The 21,453-nt window shown below is 39.7% G+C and overlaps 1 protein-coding gene across 1 annotated transcript in view; it reads right to left on the bottom strand.

Moving 5' to 3' along the window:
- NELL1 (neural EGFL like 1) overlaps nt 1-21,453 on the bottom strand; it is a 249,335-nt gene that overhangs the window by 125,847 nt on the left and 102,035 nt on the right. The window contains exon 14 of the mRNA XM_065755619.1: nt 9,171-9,296. Coding sequence (XP_065611691.1) covers nt 9,171-9,296 — 126 coding nt within the window. The remainder of the gene's footprint in view (nt 1-9,170; nt 9,297-21,453) is intronic.

Raw genomic sequence — 21,453 nt, 5'->3', positions numbered from 1 at the left:
CAGCAACAGCAAGATGTATAAATTGAATGAGAGAAGTCAGGAAAAAAATATTTTTTTCCAGTGCTAAAATATTTTAAAAAAAATCTTGCTTAGTGAAATAAAAATTAGAAGTCGAAAATTAGAGCGGACAGACAGAAATAGTCCTTTTACAGAACATGCCTAACTTACAGAAGTCTTCTGATGATACTGAGTCCAATTACACTCAAAACAGAAGCTCATGAGTAACATGAGTAGTTTCATCAGCTAGAATTTAATTATGAAACTACTGATCGTTGTGGTTCCAGGCACAAAATGGTCATTAGATGGATGGAAAGATCCCTTCAATGATACACTTGCATGGAGGCCAACGCTTTCTCTGAGGAGAGTTTGTTGTCAAAGAATTAATATTAGATGAACAGCAGTTCAAGGTGACAGTTCCTAATAACAAGAAAATACAATATCTATTAAAAAAAATAAACCATCATAGATATTAGGCTGCCATCTGAAGAAACTGGGGGTAAGACAAAATCCAGGATTAGCTCAGCCAGCCACTGGCCTTCCAGTTCATATTCATTCAGTCTTCAACTACTGGCTTCTGATGTTAGGCCAACAGAATACCAAGTTCATGCTTGGGTTGGGTGATCATCTCACCTTCATCTGAGGCTACCTGAAACACCTCACGCAGTACTACAGGAGTACTCAAATTAACTCATGGAGCAACATCTCGAATTCTGACGAAATCAGAGTGAAAAATCTATCACAGGATCTTAAGACAAACATTGCTCCTATGGCAAATCTCATTTGTGAAAAAATCTAATACTAGGAGATCATAAAAATGATTAGGATGAATAAAAGTACAGTAAAAAAAACACCACCTTCATAAAAAGAAATCTCATCCACTATGAATTGCTCAAATAAGTGACTGCAGCTGTATAGTCCCCAGTGAAGGCTGATGTAACAAACATAAATAAATAAAACATTCACAGATGATCTGAGAAGTCAGAAGACCTTCTCTGCACAGCACCTACAGAGTTACCGGATGAGAAACACAAGCAGTAGTAATTAAACAAATTATTAGAAACACTCCCCATGCTAGCAGTTTCTTTTTTGCAGTGCTCAAATATGTCTTTGATTTGTCAAAACACCCAAAAACTTCTCCTCATGCAATTCCTTACAGCAAAAAACCTATTACAAGGTTTCTAGCTTGATTAAACACAGACACTGTTTTTTTGTATTTTTGTTTGTTGTGCTTTTATTTTTTCTTGCTTTTTGATAATCTGAGATACTAAAAGACTAAAATATTAACTGTTTTAGTTCTAGATGCGTGCAGAGTTCACGTCCTTAATTACTGCTTGAAACTTGCTTTCTATTCCCACACAATACAGAGAAAGGAGAGAGAGAGTTCAAAGCAAGACAAAGTCCAGAATTCATAGTCTGAGATTTGCTGTCAACTCACTACCCAGAGTGATGTTCAAAAAGGGAAGGAACTAAAAGATTTGCAGCAGATGTTTAACACAGTAAGATCACATTCAGCCTAAAGAGTATTGCTGTTGACTGGAGAGCCAATGTAGCATCTGGTAGCGACTGACAGCTCAGCACCTTACAAAAGTCTCACCTATAAATTAATTAGTTCTTAAGTCTAATTAGCCTTAAGTTTCTATGAGGCACTGCTACATATTGCCTTGATTTACTTAGTACACAAAACAGTTCATGAGTTGCACCATGCTAGTAAAACAAAAATAACAGCTTTTCATTTTAGTAATGATTTATTCTTATACCAACTGTTGCTCAAAATCTTTCATAATAGGGATCATCTATGGAACAGGATTCAACATTGATCTGTTAATGTTCAAGAGCTGCCTGAATTCACCAAGCACAATAAGCACTTCACCTTCACATAACATTAGTTCCTCAAGTTCACTGTACTTTGCTAATCGGTTTTAATCAGCATCTCACATTAACTGTGTTAAGCACACTCCGCTTTTCATTAGAACAGAAGCGTGGACCATGAAGGCAATTAACCCATTGAAATGATGTAAGAAAAACAAATACCTCGAAGAGCTTCTGAAAAAAAAATTCCAGGTGAGAGCTTCATATTTCAAAAGTAGTAAGAATTCATTTTTTGGGGGGAATTAATTGGCCACTTTCCTCCAGCACAAAAATAAAATCCGCACAGAGAAATAACTGCCCTTGGTTCCCAATCCAATTTGTGGATCCTGTCAGGTAGTCTAATGGCTCAGATGATTTCTCATAAATCAACAGTCTCAAAGCAACAAATCAAAAGCAGCTGCCGTTTTAAGTGAGACTTTTTCTCCAAGTCCAGTTTGACAGTAGACTTAAATAAGCACGGATAGCAGGATTCCCATCATCTCTAAAGCCAGCCTCTGGATTTTGCAGATTTCTAGGTGACCTCATTTTCAGCAGCACCGTGCTGACTGCTACCTGACTCGGATTAAGTCTTTACAGCTGACTTTTTATACAACTTCTTCAGTACCTGTGCAGTAAAGAACCCTCCTGCTGTCTCAACAGATATCAATATTGTTCAGCTTTGGATACTCCATCACTCAAAACTGGTCATAGGTTTTAGCAATGCCAGACAGGACGGAGCTGTTCTGTTGCCCTTAAAAACACTTTACAGATGGGGGTGGAAACTTTTTCATTTTAATAATCTCAGTCTGTGGTTCAGTTCTAACAGCAGCGAAACAAAAGAATACAAAGGAGCCCACATCATCAGGTGCCACACAGATTTTAACAGTGAATGAGAACAGATCTTCTGGGAGGGCAGAGAAGCGTCACTTGGAGTGTGGATTTTGCATCTTCACTAATGAGTAAAATAAGCCTCATTTCCTACGTGTCAAGTAATCAAAAGATAATTATAACCCATTTTGCATGCCAGACAGAGGAACAGCTACACTTGTTCCTCAACAGGAAGAATTAACCCTTGTGCCTAAAGCTGAACCTCAAGTTGGGTGGGCCATGCTGGTAATTAAAAGCCTTTGGCCCATTGACTCCACATCACAGCACCACCTGGCTCAAGAGCCAAGCTCTGATCCACACTCAGATCATAAACACAATTTCCTCTGAGATTTTGCCATGGTCCCAAAGCCTCCACATTCCCTGCACTGCTGATGAAGATCATACATCCCGTAGCCCTCGTGCAGAGCAGGGCTCACATGGGTGCCAGCCAGCATCTCTGCTCCCTTAGGTCACAGAACACCTGCAAGGTTACTTCCTTGGCAGATCTCTGCATCTGCAAGCTCATTTCCAAAGGTGAAAAGAGCCCTGAAGATGCACTGAGGGCTATGAGTAGACAGCCACAGAAAAGAACATACAAAGTACTGCAAGAATGGATGCATTCTACCTTCTTGCTTCTCCCTGTTCTATTGGGAAACACATCTGGACACTGCAAAGCCATGTGGGAGAACTATTTGCTTTTTCTGTTCATCAATCACTTAAAACTGATGATTCTCAAAATGCAGTACAGGATTTGCATATAGTTCCTAAAAGCATGTAAAAAGTGAATGACAAAGTTTATTTACAATTTCACATTTTGTGAAAGAGGACCTTCATTGTGAGAAGCACAAAGCAGACCAAAACAAATCCCTACGATCCTGGAAACATTTTCTGGTTTGGAAACTTTTCTTCACCAGAAATTAATAGGAAAAAAAAAGCCTAATATAATGCCTTTGTTGCAGAAATAAAGGCCTCATTCTGCACATCTTAAATCTAAATAGCTCATCTGCTGCTGGAACTTGTATTTGCTAAGTGCTACACATGTCACAGCTATGCCAGTTGCTCCTTGGCACACTGCTCTCACCTACCATGGCACACTGCCTCTCACGAGGAAACCCCCAAGTCACAATTTGTCAAATCCAAAGTAATAGACTGCAAGTGCCTGGCCTTTCTAGAGCTCCAGCAATGAAACCCCTGATCTATCCGTCACTTCTTCAATCACAGCAGTGAGAATTTGGCACACCTACTATCCACCCCACAGGGCTATTCTTCCTCTGTATGTAATTTCTTTATAAGAGATCTATATGCACATGCTATATGAACATGCACATATAGATTTTGGTCACACCAGACTGCTGATGCCACACATCACAAGATACACATAAGCATAACAGTGGAGCATTTGAGCCTTGTATCCCAACCATGCTAGTCTTTATTGCAAGCAAACCAGTCAGAAAACCTCTTCGTGCAGCAAAAGCAAACACTATATAGAATCTCCCTGGTCATTAGTCATCCTTCTGAAATTCCTTCTGTCTGTATCTGAACCATCGGCTTAGGCAGACTGGAGATATAAAAAAAAGTTATAGCAGGAAAAACAGTCAATTCCTATCCAGCCAGATTGGCACTGTGCTCAGCTAACTGCCTTTGGCAGCAGGTGCACCCATACAAATTCTCAGGGTCCCAGGTTGTGTCCTCCACTTGATCCACTGTCCTCATGCTCACTGTGCCCCTTACCTGGGCATCATGCTTTTTAGCTCCTTCCTTGACACACATCAACTATCTCGCAGCTGGACGTGAAAAAACCTTGTGAGACACCACAAGTCTGGGAGGCGCAGACCCAGATCTTTCTGTGGGGAAAACATTAAATTACCAAGAAACCCCCAGGAGCACTTCTGTACAGTCCATACATTACCCTAAAAATAGACTTTAATGATGAGAAGAAGAAAGCGTATTCATGAAAAGAGATTTTAAATATTAAAAAGACCTGCAAATAGAAAGGTCAAAATGTCCTCCACATTCACTGAGAATGTGACAGAAGGTGACAGGCTTAAATTATGGAGATTTAAGTTAGTCTTCAAGCAAACCTTCCCAAATGGCTGAATAAGCACAGGGAAAATTAAAAATAAAATATAAAAACTGGATGAATGTGATAGCATATATACTGGCATAAATGATCTCTCCTAAGAACTTGTGTAAAAATGCGAATTGTCCTAAGTCAAGAAATATAACTGTCAGCAAAATTTGTAGACAGTTGTTTAATTAATTTTACTATTAATAAAGTTACAGAAAATTGATGTGTCAGAAGGACTTGAAAGGATTACCAGCTCTTGTGGACAAATTACAAACACGTCCATGCCTTGAGCAAAAACACGAAGATCTTTAATAAACTATTTACCAATGAGGAATTTAAATCACTTTAAGTATCACATTTTCTGTGCATCTTTTCTTCAGATTGAAAGCACTCAGGAGCAGATAATACACAGTTCTCAGGTGTCATTGCTTAAGGGAAAGAACTGTAAGAACGCTGGAGTTAAATCCAGTAAAAGCAGGTGATGTTGGTAACAACAGAACGTAACACAGCATTTTAAAAGTGGAAGACAGGGGAATAATTCAACTCCCAAGTAATAAAAGGCATTACAGAACTGCATGGAAAAAGGAAGATCTATGACATGAGGGACACGTGGTTACTCAAGGCCTGTGCCCATTGTGCCTCAATGAACTGCAGATCTTACTCCCAGTAACACTCATTATGCTAAACATCTGCTATCTCATCTATAAATGGTGACACGTCACATTGACCTCAATACAATTTGTATTTTTATAATGTTTCTTTAAAAATAACCTAGTGAAAGGCATGATACTTTACAACACCTACAGAAGGTGCTCACCTTGAACGACTAAGAAAGCTATTCCACTACAGACCTATCTCGTCTGCCTACTGACCCCGATTTCATGTTCACAGCCAGCAGATGAGTCTGTTCTGGCCATCACATGACCTGAGCTAACATCTCTTTACTGATCTCTGAGAGCACACAAGACTTTGCAGAGTCCAAGTGCCACACACACACACACCAAGTTTCTTACTTGACTGCTAATTTAGTTCACCAAAAAGAAAAAGGTGGAAAAGAGGGTCAGTACACTGGATTGCAGGAAGAGCACTTTCATTCAGATTAACCAAGCTGCCTAGCAGCCTTTTTCAGACACATGCAGTGGTTCTGGATGAGAAGCCAGCAACCTGCCCTTTCTGACTGCCACTTCACCATTCTGAAGCTTGCACCATTATTTGTATTATTATGGAGTCAAATACACCAGCTTGAACCTGACAGGAAAACTCCAGCAACAGAATTCTCAAGGCAGCAATTTTAGTGATAGCAAACAATTGGAACAATTTTTGCCTTAACCGAAGCAGGAAATTTCTGCAGTTAAGTTATCTTTCTTGGATGAAGGAGGGAAGAAGAGAAGAGCAGGAAAACAGGGCTGCCGCGTTTTTTCCCCTTCAAATGTGTATTTTACAGGACTCTACATATTCCATTCTTTCAGCACAATACATCTAGTTAATACGGATAACTCAGAGCTTATTCATATACCACAGCATTTTCTAACTTGATTCAATGACAGTGGGGTAAAGAAACTACACATGGTTGTTTCGAGCTACAGAAGAACAGAACTACATGCACAGTTCCAAAACCACACCAGAGAACTGATGCAGCCCACCCGAAACAGAATATCAAATTCTTAATACAGAATGTATAATGCTTCAAAAATCATTAACCAAAGCACACATTTGAAACAAACGCCCCAACTCTTATATTAGAAGAAAGCAATCCAAAAACTTATTTTTCAGCAAGCAAGCAAGGTATAAGCCTGAGGTAGTTAATTAGATGCTTTCAATCAGTAGTTTCCAGTAAATGAAAGCATCTGGAGCAGCAAATCTTGCTGCCATTTTCAGAAAGAGCACAACTGTGATTTACCGGAGAACAGATAAACAACCTGTCAGTGTCATGGGAAGAGACTGAAAGAAGTTTCCTATTCAAGGGTGACTTACTTAATAAAACTGTCTTTCACCAAACAATTAACATTCAGAGCTCAAAGCTCAAGGGACAGGAAAGCACAAAAATATTATTAATGTATCTTCCTGGTGAATGTAGGTCAAAGCTATTGCTAGGCTGACTAACCTATCACAAAATGCCACGGGGTGAACCTCTGCTCACCAGGTCGTCTGCTGATGCGACACTAATATTAATTATTTACAGAAATATTCATTACCCCATTTTAAATCATATTTCAGATTTTAACACAACTCTGAATTCATTCAGAGTATTTTCTTTTCTTTTTGGTTACATCTCTGTCTCTGTAACAGCATTTCCTATGCACTAAGCACAGCTTCCAATACAGGAGCTGTTTGCTGATAACAGACAGAAGTTTCTGCTCCACAGTTCTCACAGTCAGGGCTAACAACAAATGTTTGGGAAAAAAGAAAAGTTTCAAATTTTTACTGTTTTGATGTCAATGAGAAACATGAAGGACTACGATAAAAAACACAGGAAGCTAAATACCTAAAATTCAGCAACAGGCCAATTAAAAATTTCATTTTGCTCCATTCAAACTGACCTAGTGTTTCAAAATTCCCTTAATTTCTTCTTGAAAAGATAAACCTCCCAATATCAAATTGAAATTTCTCATTCACTTAAAAATAAATGGCTTCCACATATCACTGCTATTTGACTGTTGACAACAAGCCACCAGACCACAATGGCCAGCGAGCGTGGGGCTGGCCAGCAATAAGCCAGTTTGCTCATGCCTGCTGTACATTGGTGCCAGCACGAGGGGAAACTAGTTAACTATTATCCACCTGCTTTGTCTTCTAGTGCACACATCTTTAAAATAACATTTATTATTGTAACATACTATTATTTCTAGATACAACAGGCAATGAACCAAGCTTCTGCTCAGTTACATTACACACTTGCTGTGCTTTTTATCTGTGCTGTCAAAAAAGAAGTCATTTTAGACAGATAATAAAAGCTGCAAGAAATATTTATCTCATTCATTCCACTACTCCTCACTCATATCCATTCTGGATTTTTGCAGCACATTCATTTCACGTCCACTGATTACTGCCAAGCAACTTGTCTTACTCCTCCTCACTGGTTTGCAGTAAATCACAAATATCCTACTTCCTAAACCATCTGCATGCTTAATGATATCACCTTGATGGAAGGAAAGGAATGCCAGAAAATTAGTAACACATATATGGAAAGCAAGTGTCAACTGTCAAAAACACTTTTCCCATCTCTGTGAAGATCACTATCTCACACAACACACACTTCAAGAGTAAAATTTAAGTTCTGAAACTTTCCTGGTATACAAAAGATCAAGAAAAACTCCAAGGAGTAACATACAGCTATTAAGAATCAGCATCTCTCAAGAGGTGAGCATGAACTTCCTGAAGTTTTCTAAACTACACAATCATAGCTACTCAACATGCTATCATCCCAAAAGTCTACGTTTCCTACAAATTCCCTAAAGAGGACTTGTGATATATATGCATTACGATGTAATTACTCCAGGCTGGAAATCCTTCTTGTATTGAATACTCCTGTGCCATCTCTCCACGTGAATGAACAGCTCACCCAGCGCAATTCTAAACCTGATATTGTGTCGAGTTGGCTTATTTCCATTTCAGTAAATCTGTCTGATATTTCCCTTCTTTGGGAGACAGGTGCACCACCACAATAATCCTGAGATCGGCCTTTTTTTGAGGGTTGTGACTGAAAGATGCCATCCACTTAAGAATAGTTAAAGCCAAAGCATTCCAGGAGTTCCTCACTTGTTTCTTAAAAGTTGCCAGATGTAGATGGCCATGAGATCCAACTACCTTCCCCTAAGAGTTTTTACAACTCAATTTTGATATATTAAAAAGGTATCACTGCACTTATTACTGTCACAGAAAGAACTACACTGCACCACTTCCTTTATAAATAACATGCTGTTGTCCCAAAGATATTTCTCAGCATCAACCATCTTTACAACAACTAACAAGTTTTGCCCATATATATTTATATCAACTTTGACATTAAAACTTCTCCACCTGGATAATTTTCTGCTTCAATTCATTGCCCAGTTTAAACTACAGGTACTATAACATTACTTCTTGCTATGCACACAAACCCCCCTTCACAGGTACATCAGTGCTAGAACCTGATTTGATCTGAACTGCAGCTGGCCACCTCACAGTCAGGTGGTAGGACACAGAGGGACCACGTCCTGGATGACAAAAGCACTCAGTTACACCTACTGTGGGGAGGAAACGGACTTCACATCACTTCCATCTCATTTGTGCAAAAGGCAAAGTAGAATATGGACTTTGGCACGTCCGAGAGACTAAACAGGAACTGAGTACTATACACCAACATACCAAGCATGATAACACCATTGATATGTGTGTAAGAACTCACCTGTACATGAGAAATCATCCACTCGCACATAGCCCATGGCACAGTCACAGCGATAGGATCCAGGCAAGTTAACACACACAGTGTTGGCGTGGCAGTAATGCATCTTGGCAGCACACTCATCAATATCTGCAGCAAGAAAACAGGGGAAGCCACACTCAAGCTCTGTCAAGTTAATAAGATGACAATATTACAATAAGGCATAATACATTTCGCTTACAGCTCCAAAGGCATACTGATTTAACTCCAGCATTAAAGAGCATGTTTAGTTGAAAACCATTCCTTAAAATAAGCTACAGTTCCTGCATCTGAGTACTGAGATCCTTCTACTGCTCTTCGCCAATTTAATTAAAAGAATAAACATTGTTAATCCAATTAGAAAAGTAACACATACTGATTATTACTATTAACTATATATAAAAAAAGCACTGATGCAAATTTAATTGGATAAAACAGTATCACAAATATGCAACACTGAACATGTTAACTCTGTCTAATAGGTAACCTAAATCATTAAGGCGTGGTAACCTTGTTCAACCTGTTACTGGTTTTAGTGCTGAACAGATAAGGCATGGTGATGTTTGTAAGGGTAAGAAGAGAATTTCAAACAGGGAATTGATCAGTGAGTACTCCAGGTGTCATAGATTCATAGATACATTAGATTGGAAAGGACCTACAAGATCATCTAGTCCAACCATCCTCCTATCACCATCCCTACCCACTAAGCTACTCAATCAAATCCCTTAGCACCTCATCTAAACGCTTCTTGAGCAGCGCTAGGGATGGTGCCTCAACCACCTCCCTAGGCAGGCCATTCCAGTGCCTGACCACTCTTTCAGAGAAAAAACGTTTCCTCAGGTCTAATCTAAATCTTCCCCGGTGCAACTTGTGGCCATTCCCTCTCGTCCTGTCATCAGTTATCTGGGAGAAGAGGCTGACCCACTCTTCACCACAACCCCCCTTCAGGAAGTGGTGGAGCACGATAAGGTCTCCTCTGAGCCTCCTTTTCTCCAGACTAAACAATCCCAACTCCCTCAGCTGCTCCTCATAAGGCTTGTGCTCCAGACCTGTTTGCTTGAATGATCTCTATTGTAAATACAAAATTCAAAATTATTATTTTCACAATAGTGAATCAAACCTACCGTTTACTAGCCTGTCTAAATATCCCATAGAGAAGCAGTAAAATCTCCCCCTTCTTTTCCCACAGAACCAGATATTATACTGAAGAAGTTTTCTATTTTTTTCTCAGCAGGACAGATTTTCTACTTAGCAGCACAGATTTTAAACCAAGTAATTCATGGCTTTCAAAAGATTAATTCAACTAGTACATATGTTCACACAAAAGAAAAAGAATCAGACTCATCTTTCCCCTGTTGCTTTCTCCTTGACAATGATCCCTCACACTCAGACACTAAATGACAACACAGCTGAAGGGCTTCCTTAGTTGGTGGGGTTCAGAGGAGCTGGTCAACCCACAGCACTCTCCTAACACATCCCTCTACAACGTCACACGCATACCAAGCTACAGCCTCCCACTTCCCTCCTCACAACATTCCCATGGAGATGCAAAGGCAATGCTGCTTCCACACTGAACACCAGAAGGGGGGTGGTCATTAACATTTCCCACTTAAGCGCCCTACGCAGCAGTAGCTGCAGTTGAGATGCAACCACATTTTTCAGCCTCTGAAAATGAAACACGTGACAACTCTGCTTATACTTTCCATGTCACAGACATCAGTATCCAGCAAGAACTACGAGCTAAATCACTTCATGTTGGTCAACAACAGCTGGTAGTCATCTCTGACTCTTACCAACCCTGGCTGAACCAGAAATGATGGTCTGAAGGCAAAAGACTTTATATACCACTGCAAACACCTTGAACCACCTCGCTCCTGCAGTTCTGTTGTTCCTCTTGCAGTACCATTGCATTCAATTAATTTTAAGAAGTCAGGAGCATCAGCACAAAGAAGATAAAAGCCAAGGGAAATCCTCCCATGTGTCTTGTTATCACACCACCGAGTGCTACAGCCGCATGGGAAGCACTCAGGTGTTGGTGTGTGTTCGCACTGTTCTGCTTGCACACTTTATAATAGGTTTCTGGAATACAGCTTTGTGGAGTTTTGTTCTTGCATATCTAATAATCCTGCTGCTATGCAAGGGATGAGAGGAACAGAAAGATACCTGAAAAGAAAGCTGTAACATCTTCACTGCAACAAACGCACTTGGAAATTAACCTGATGGTCTGCCATCTCAAGCTTGCTCACTGAACAACAATCGTCCTCTTTTTTCCCCTGGGAGGAGTGAGAGGATTGTAACTTGCAAAGGTGAAGGAATTTGAACTTTGGCTCACTGCAAGCAAGACCCATGTTACTGTAACACAAAATATGAGAACTCACAGGCACAAAAAGGCAATCCACAGCCTATCTGAAAATGTCACTATGCAACAATTTCTCAAAAAGAGATGACTAACTTGAACGGACAACTTGATGACAAATACGGCAACTGAGAACTGCACTGGGTGGCACAAGTCCTCGAGTCCAGGAGCACTTTAGGCCTGAAAGAAGCAGAAGGAGCAAGAGATTCTTCTCTTTAAAATTTGCTCATTTATGTCACTCTTTTCTAAATGTTTTTTTGTGCATTTTCTAAATAACCTTTTGGTATTTCATATTTTCTTCTACCTTAGCTTCAGCTCATACACGTTTCCTTTACAAGGAATAACACTGAAAGGGAACAACCAGCAGTAGTGCTTTCTTATTACAGTCCGTAGGGCAATGCTGAAACTGCTGCTTTGGGCCACTCTTTTACACATTCCTGGAAAAGGTTTGGTATTCATCACAAAAAGCTATGGGTTTTTACTTAATACTGTTAGAGAAAAATCCATAAAGCACACAGTGGTATATATCAGCTCAGCTGTAATGGAACACAAATTGTGATTCATGTGTATGGATCGCTTGTTGCATTTGAAATATTACAGCTCATCTTCTTTTGGTCTTTGGAGGTGATAAAAATACATATTAATGTTTCTCTCCAGACAGGTGAAGTAGTTTGTTTTTCTTCTAAAAAGGTAAACTTATAGTCTTCAAAATGAGGCTTGACACACCACAATGACTCACATATCACCAGCTTCCATCTACAGAAGCTAGTTCTTAGCAGCAACAAAGGCATTTATTTGGGCCTCAGTTCCTCTGTGAGGACTGTTATGTTGCAGGGTGGTAGGTGTGGTGAGTGCTGTTCTGTGGCTTCAAGCTTCCTGAACAGTTAGCAAAATAGGGAACACTGCACGTACAGAGCTCTCCCTACTGCAGTACTCACCTACTCTACATCTCATCAGGTATCACCATTACTCCCTTACAGTTCTAAATAGTGTTCATTAATTCAAAGGGATATATATGTGCATTACCTTCTGCTATCGGTACCAGTACACCCAGTAACTCTGAGTACACTGGGACAGTGCACAGGGAAAGTACCTCAGGGGAGCTACATGCTTAGCACCTGGTATGCTTTCTGTTACACCACAGGCACTCATCATCTCACACCAACTGAAACAAGGCAAGATGCAGATGCCAGAAGTTGTGCTGTTCTTTGATATGCACTGGTACTGCCTCTCTCTGACGTATAATTGAGGTCAAAAGATATTAGCAAAAGCAACTTTATTTCCGAAGAAAATCTAACTAAATTAATATAAACACTTTTGATTAATGTATTTAAACCAATTGGCTTATTAAACTGCAAAACACAACAAAACACATTTGGTGCATATACACTCTGTACAGGACAAAGAAGGAGAAATTAAATTCAATCCTTGCTGCATGCCAAAAAAAAAAGTAAACTGCAAAAATGAACACTTCAGATGTAGACATCTCAGTATAAAGCTAAACCAAACAACTGTTAAAGAGTTTTTCACATCTAAAAATGTACTTTAGAAACCCTACAAACCATTTACACCTTTTTGTTTCCCATCCGGAATTCTACTGCTAAATATTTAAGCACATTACAATAAGTTTGCAGATGACACAAAGCTGGGAGGATGTGTCAAACTGCCTGAGGGTAGGGAGGCCCTTCAGAGGGATTTGGATAGGCTGAACAGCTGGGCTGAGCTAAATGGGATGAGGTTCAATAAGACCAAGTGCCGGGTCCTGCACTTTGGCCACAATAACCCCATGCAATGCTATAGGCTTGGGGCAGAATGGCTTCAAGAATGTAGAGAGGAAAAGGACCTGGGGGTGTTGGTTGATGCTCGGCTCAATATGAGCCGGCAGTGTGCCCAGGTGGCCAAGAAGGCCAACAGCATCCTGGCCTGTATTAGAAATAGTGTAGCCAGCAGGAGCAGGGAGGTGATCATCCCCCTGTACTCAGCTCTGGTACGGCCGCACCTCGAGTACTGTGTTCAGTTTTGGGCCCCTCACTACAAGAAGGACATTGAGGCCCTGGAGCGTGTTCAGAGAAGGGCAACAAAACTGGTGAGGGGCCTGGAGCACAAGTCTTATGAGGAGCGGCTGAGGGAGCTGGGATTGTTCAGTCTGGAGAAGAGGAGGCTCAGAGGAGACCTTATTGCACTCTACCACTTCCTGAAGGGGGGTTGTGGTGAGGAGGGGGTAGGCCTCTTCTCCCTGATAAGTAATGACAGGACGAGAGGGAATGGTCACAAGTTGCGCCGGGGAAGATTTAGATTAGACCTGAGGAAGCATTTTTTTTCTGAAAGAGTGGTCAGGCACTGGAATGGCCTGCCTAGGGAGGTGGTTGAGGCACCATCCCTAGTGCTGTTCAAGAAGCGTTTAGATGAGGTGCTAAAGGACTTAATTTAGTAGTTGGGTAGAGATAGTGATAGGAAGATGGTTGGACTAGATGATCTTATAGGTCCTTTCCAACCTTATGAACTTATAAACTTATGAATGAGAAACCAAATCACAACTTTTTATCTTTTTTTTTTTAATATTTGTCCCCTCCAAAAAAAAAAGTCATATCACGCCAAATTAATCTCTGCTGTTAAGAGAACACCATTCTTCATAATAGTAAGAGATATATCCCTTTACCCATGAGGTGAGAATGAGCTGCTATTTTTAAGCTGTTAATCCTGTAATAACCACAAGTGAGCCATCCTGAAACAGAACACTCTGCATCTGTAATGGCAGATCACTGCTCCCATACTTTTACTAGCAATGCATTTGGACACCAGCATTGTCATCATCCATTATTTGGGGCTTCACAGTTTCAGTAATGGAAGGCCCTAATATTCAAACTGACAGTCCTCCAGAGCACCAACAGGTGAAGCATAGGTATCAGAATAAACCACTTCAGTTTCAACTCTCTCATAGTTAACCTGCTTTCTGGCTGGGGAGCAATTTTTACTTAATTCTAATTTTTCCAAGTGCCTAGTAGAAGAGCACAGACAGAAAATGAAAGACGAATGAAAAGACAGCTTTGCAGAAAGAAATCTCCAATCCCTGATTGATGATTTATCACTGTAAAACACTAGTAATGGTGGGAAAGAGAGAACTAAGCTCTCCCCCCAAAAAATGTCTTTGACAAAGACATTAACAGAAATGTTCATTGTCTTGTGTTATTCTTAAAAAACTACATGCTGCTATAGCTTTTAGGAGTAGATAGTTGATAACTTATTCAGAAGGCATCTCTGACGACTGAAAATAAATTATTTTTAAAAACATGCAGCCAGAATTCAAATATGATAATACAGTTTAGAGAACACAGGTTAAAAATAACTACAAAAAGCAGAATAGAACATTTGGGGAAACAGGTTTTGGCCAACAGCAGCATCTCACTCATCTGCTCGAACATGCCAATGAAAATAGCAAGTACAAGTCAAGATTCTTCTTGTTTAACAGCAGCTACTCTGAGGTTTTGAACAGACAGAAATCCAGAGAGCTTGGCTGAAGATTATTAATACTTTTTTTTTTTTTCCTTCCTAGTTCTTTTCTGATCTACTGATACTTGCTTTTATACTACAGGGCAACACAATGGATTACAAAGTGTTGCACCTGAATGGGTCTGGGGTGTAACTGTAATGCAGCAGGCAAGCTACTTTTCAATTTAGAGTCAGTATGCCAGGAGGATTCCTAGCTTTTACCTAAGTTAGTGTATCCTTCCAGCTACTGTCTGACCTCTTGGATTCAATCAGAGTGGATCAATGTCTTCAAGGGAAACTCTGCCTTAAGGAATATGTGGATTCTGCAGAACATTCATAATGTCCTCTCACAGACATCATGGCAAACAGAAAGGTTCATTACCCAAAGGTATTTTAAACAAACTCAGGAATACCAGCAGACACTTTAGGAAAAATGTCTCTATTTCAGGGAAATGACCCGGTCTCTATCTGGAGAAAAAGTAGAAAACGCATTCCCTCAAACACTCTGAAGAGTAAAGAGTGGGATGTCACTGCCTCTGGCTATAATGCAACAACCTCAACTACAATGGGATTAATCCCATAAACCCACCGGCCCCACAGGAATAGTTTGGTCTCAGAATTTCACAGAAGCAAAGCTAAAGCCAAAGTTGTCCACCCTTTGGTGGGAGTGAGCATGGAATTTCATAGTATGCAGAAATCTCTCTGTATCGCTCGAGAATAGGACTATGTAATGAAACACCACCTCTGCCGTCAAAGCAATCTCCCTGAGAGCATTACCAAGGGTACTGCAACAGGTAAGCAATAAATTCAGAGAAAGATAAAAGCAACACAAAAAAGGATGCAATTCAAGTACGATGCATTTTGAACTCCTTTGTTACAAAAGCATGATACACTCACGTGTCTCTAAATCCTATGACGGTGTCAGTTTGATCTTTCAGCTGAGAAACCGCTTCCTGTTCTTTCTTTTAGAGAGGGTATGTCCTGCAGTTCACGCTCTAACTTTATTCATTCCTCATTCACGCTTACAAAGTTAGCATGCAATTACATTTGCACACACTTCATTCAGAATAGAAGTTTTCATAAACTTTAGTGCAAGTGCTAGTACAGAAATAAATAATTGCTACACATGATAAGCCAGATGTTGGGATCCCCAAGGTTCATCCTTGGCCTTGTAAATGACCTGCATGGCTACAGTGACATGTATCCCAGAAAAGAAAGTATTGCTCTACTTCCACATGGCAGTGCTTGGCAGTTCACCAAAAATGAAACAGCACACCAAACATGAAAAGCTTCTTGCTTTTCCGTCTTGTAGCAAGCAACAGAAGATTAAAGGAAAAAATGATGCTATTTCTCCCCAGGCCTACTAGATACCTTTCTCTAAAGTGGGAAATGTTTGGGGTATCTCTGAGCTGTTGAGGAGAAGATGGTGAAAAAAGCAAGGTTCACCACAATTGCTTCTATAATCCTGCCTGCAGATTATAGCTGTACTGTCACAGAGTGTCAGCATGGCACAGCCCGTGTCAACAGCAAGTTCTCCAGTTCAGAATCAACAATTCAATATTGTTTTTCCTCACTCTCTTGCTAAAATCCTAGATATGACAACAAAGATCTGATCCACAACATGAACCTCCAAAGAGCCTATGCAGATCAACACAAATAGTCTGAAATTCTATTCGCTTACATAAATGGTACTTAGCAGTGCAACAGTTTGCCTGCTTGGGACATGGAGTTAATCGCTTTCCAGGGCTAGAACTCATGACAGAAGCCTCAACAAACTACCACACGGTCAAAAGAAGGAAGACTTAAAACTAATAAATCTAACTAGACTATTCTCCCTTAGTATTTAGTAACAATCTTTACTCATTTTTCTTCTTCAAAGGTTCTTAATACACAAGATTTCATTCTAAATCTAACTGCTGCACACTAGGCTGTAAAAGTTACCATTAGATAAGTCTACATCAACTAAAAAGTTATGCTACTAACGACCAAAAGTTTATTACAACACATTAGAAAACAAAAGCAATATAATCACCTCATTCTTATGAAAGCAGTTCAGTCCCCTTGGAAGATTGCCTCCAGCTTACTAATTAAATACGTATACTCCCAAAGTCCTGGTTGCTTTAGCTTTGATTTCACCTACAAAAGGAACTTCTCTGGATCTCAGTACACACTGATAAATTAAGTACTGCTGTTAGAAAAGCAATGTCAGATTTCTTTGGAATACACATCTCCTTACTTACTGCTATGCTTTAAATCTTCCCAAACATGCTTAGCAATACTGGTAGATGTCATATTGGGAAGGGGAAAAACACTGTTTTACTGTAATCGTCCATTCAATCACAGTAGCCAAGCAATAAGATATATTGAAATAATTGTCCCTTTTTCATTTACCTAATACCTGGCCTTCTCAATCCCTTCTAAGCCATTAGGAAAATAGAAAAGGGTGAGCAGTGGATTACTACATAAAAACAAAACAAATCCATTCCTCACAGTGCTATACTGAGAGCACTTACATTAAATACCTGTTCTGTCAGCACTCATCTTACACCACCATCCACTATTTTTGCCTCACTGCTCTATGTTGACCCCTAATACTCTCACCCAGTTTGCCTCCTCCTATCTGTGTCCTGCAATATTGACTGGCTTCCTCTTTCAAATCCACCAAGATGTTATCTTCAAATGATAAATTAGAGAAGGCTGCCCGTATAACTGATCTAGAATCTCGGTGCCCAGAGCAACCTTTCACTGTGCACTTCAAAGGACACTGAATCTCTCAGAAAAATTAAAGGCTGATGAAAACTGCCATGATTTTTGTGCTTCTTTACCATGCCCCAAAATATCTGAAGTTCCTCGAGAAATGACCCCGCATCCTATAATGACTTTTAATAGATCCTGCTATAGTAAATGAGACTTGTGGCATGTTAACAACAGCATTTCATACATAATTAATACTTGGCTATGTTCACACTAGAGTAATTTGCTTACTCTGTGATCAATTCTGCAATGCAAGACAGCACGCAAGTAATAGAAAAATACTCTCCCATGTAGGTAAATACACACATTGCCATGTCTTCTCTATTTGTGGCCCTCACAACACTATCTGTACTTTCCTAAATGTTCTCTGAATATCTTTGTAACCAATTATTTCCATCATCCCTTTTTTCCTCTGCCCAGCTCATCAGAAAAAATACACGTGGAAATACTGAACTTGTCACCGTTTTTAAGTTGGCAGCCATGGTACTTCAATGGTGCAGAAGCTAAACCAGGTAGCCTCACATGACAGAAAGCTTACTGACTTTATTTTTGTGGTTCCAGACTATTTCATCTTAACTAGGTCCTGCAAAAGGCGAGAGCCAAATGTCTTGTACATGTAAGAAAATCATAGACAGCTGCAAAACAGTTTTTTTTTTCTGGTAAGCCATGTTACATCATTTTCTCTGTTCTATGCCCTTGTTACACAATCTAGAGCCTTATTATTATGTCAAAATTTAACTTATAATGTGAAAATAAACAAGCAGATATCAGCACGAGAATAAATCTTAATTTTAGGTATTATAAACTATTCTTTCCTTATAAACATAACCTTACTTGACATAACTGAAAAATGCAAGATCTCATCAGAGTAAACATGATAACGTAATTTAAAGCAAAAGTTCCTGAAATAGACATTTCTGCTTGGGTGAGTGCAAAAATAGTGCATTCCTTAGGCATAACCTGAGGTGAGCAAAACAAGAGCAGTAAAAAGGGAAAAAAAATGCACCAGGAGGTCATTTTACAGTCCTCTCTAAATGGATTTCTATTTACTAATTTTAAAAGACTTAACTGTGTGTGCTATTTGCCTCTACTTGTCATATGCTCTAAACTCTGCTTCTAAAACATCGTGAAGATTCTGGAAGGGTAAAATTAGACGCAGCTTCGAACTTGGGAAAAATACCCCAGGATCCAACTCTGATAAGGCAACTCTATAAGTAACACAAAGGAGGCTGTGTCATAAAGACCTCCTAACCAAAGGAAGAGAAAAACAAGTCTTACAAATACAATTATGTAGCAAATACTACAATAACTATGCAGACTCATGGTTACACAAATCTTCCTGTTTTCAAACTAGATACCAGATCCTTACGACTCTTCCATAAATCTGTAATCACTTAAAACAGAAGGAAGATGTAGCATCCCAAGGATGACAGACAGGATGTACTCCTCAGTAAAAGGACGATACACTGATCACAGGGCACATGTACCTCACTCACCTTCAGCTAATAAAATAAACAACTGTCATATGTACTATTTAAATAACCCATGTACATACACATTCAAACTGATCTCCATTAAAGCAGCCCTCAATTCCCCAGGCGAACACAGAAGGGGCCATGCTCATCTTAAATACAAGCATACATTCATACTTAAAAACCCTGAAGTTTTGAAAAAAGCATGATTTGAAAACAATGAAAGCATGAAAAAGCCTGAAAGCATGTTTGCCTCTGTTCAGAGGTCATTTTCACCAAGACTCTGAATGAAAGAAAAAGACCTCTCAATTAATAGAAAAAGATGGAGGTAAGGATGGAATTAGTCAGCACTGTTCAGTCCTTCACTTCAGCTCACTGCCATTACTGCTTTTTTACAGTAAGCAAAGGCAGATGGGGGATTTTTCCCACATCTGGCAAGCTCTCAGTTCTTTGAGCTAATAGCTGGGTGTATTTAAAAAGCAGATGTAGTCTCGGATCCTGATCACGCCACCTGCTTTACAAATATCAGTACACTCACACATTCAAGTGACATGATCAGGCAGCAGCAAAATTTTACTTTATTTCTCCAGCTACTTTTGCATGTATCTTTTTCAGTAACAGTAAGTCTCACAGTCTCCTGTAGCACATGTTGTCACAGCTACAGCAACTAAGTACGAAATGTTCAGTATTCCACATCTGTTTCTCCTTACTAGCTAGTTATGCCAAGAGCACCTTTAAAACTTTACCTGTACAAACTAATCACAGACACAAAAAGAAAGCGTGATGGTGCCTCCCTACCAATCTAATAACCCCAGCTGCTGCCATCAGCAGCAGAGAGGCTGTCAGTCATTTTCAGACTCCTACATATTTTAGAGAGCTTTCCAAAGACCACAGACACAACCCCAAGTTTCTCCCGGAGGAATGGAAGCAGACAAATTTGGTACAAGCAGCAGCAAGGTATAAATACAGACTGTCTGTAGACGGAATGCACAATAGCAGCTTTTCAGGAACAGAGCTCCCAGAGCCTGGATTAATCACTATGAAATCAAGAAGAGAAAAGAAATCCAGTGCTAGTAATTATTTACTACATTTCAGGGAGGTATTTGGCAGGGCTGGATGGCTTTTATTTTTAGTAAACTTGTTGCATGCCAAAAACAAGTTTCAGCTCACCTGAAGTCATTCAGGAATTCAGAACAAATTAAGAAAGTAGAGCTCAGTAACAGAAATAAAATACTTTCTGAAGGGTGTGATATTTCTGAGCAAACATCTTTAGGCTTTCAAGGGAATAAGTGATACACAGACAAGGATGTAGAGAGGTTTGAACAAGAGCCTCTCCCACCAGCACATCATCCCACCACAGTCGGAGAAGTACGGAGGTAATATCTAAAGGTCATCTTGTTTGGGGTTGTGAGGTTTCCCCCTTGGGGACTTGTGGTTGGTTGGTTTGTAACATACCCCAAACAACTGTAATTCCTAACCCTGTTGCTATGCTTTTTTAACACTCCCATATTGGTTCATCACTCTGGAAACCACTGAATCACCACTGATTCTGCAGCATAACCTGAAGAATAACGGTTTCAGACAAATATTCTGATACATATACCTGAGCTATTCATGCCTCCTGTGTATGTCTATACATAAATATAGGGTGTCAAAGCAGTTTTTAATACGAGTTAACAAAAATCAATTAAATACTAAAAAAAAACCACTGCTCTGACTCAAGGAATTGGTAATTTGGCCTTCTTGTGACATCAAACTTTAAGCCTTGTAAAACACACAGCATCCAGGTCATGTTTTAATGACTACTCTCACAAAACCCACAGACTCCCCTAGCATTCCTATCTCCAATAACCGAACCTATGCATTACAGTGCATTATTAATTTGTGGGGTTTTTTGTTTATTTTTACTTATTTTAGCTATTACTTTCAGTCAGTCTTTGATGTATTCCTAACTGCCTCCGACTTCATTTCAAGCTGAACCTCTCTGCAAAGGCAATCTGAACCTTCTACTCTTCACTTTCTTGCTCAAACCACGTATAGGAACACTGCTTGAAAATTTAAGCAAGCTACCACAGGAAAGAAATCGATTGACTGACTTCATACCAACTACTTTTTATTTTTATTTAAAATATAATAATAGAGTAGATACAGATCAAAGATGAGGAATAAGTTCTTCACTATGAAGGTGACTAGAGTC

This window comes from Cyrtonyx montezumae, unplaced genomic scaffold, assembly GCF_038088225.1.
Source record: "Cyrtonyx montezumae isolate F1298 unplaced genomic scaffold, pur_monq_1.0 scaffold_10, whole genome shotgun sequence".
Lineage (NCBI taxonomy): Eukaryota > Metazoa > Chordata > Aves > Galliformes > Odontophoridae > Cyrtonyx > Cyrtonyx montezumae.
This window is presented reverse-complemented; position numbering and strand designations above follow the sequence as displayed.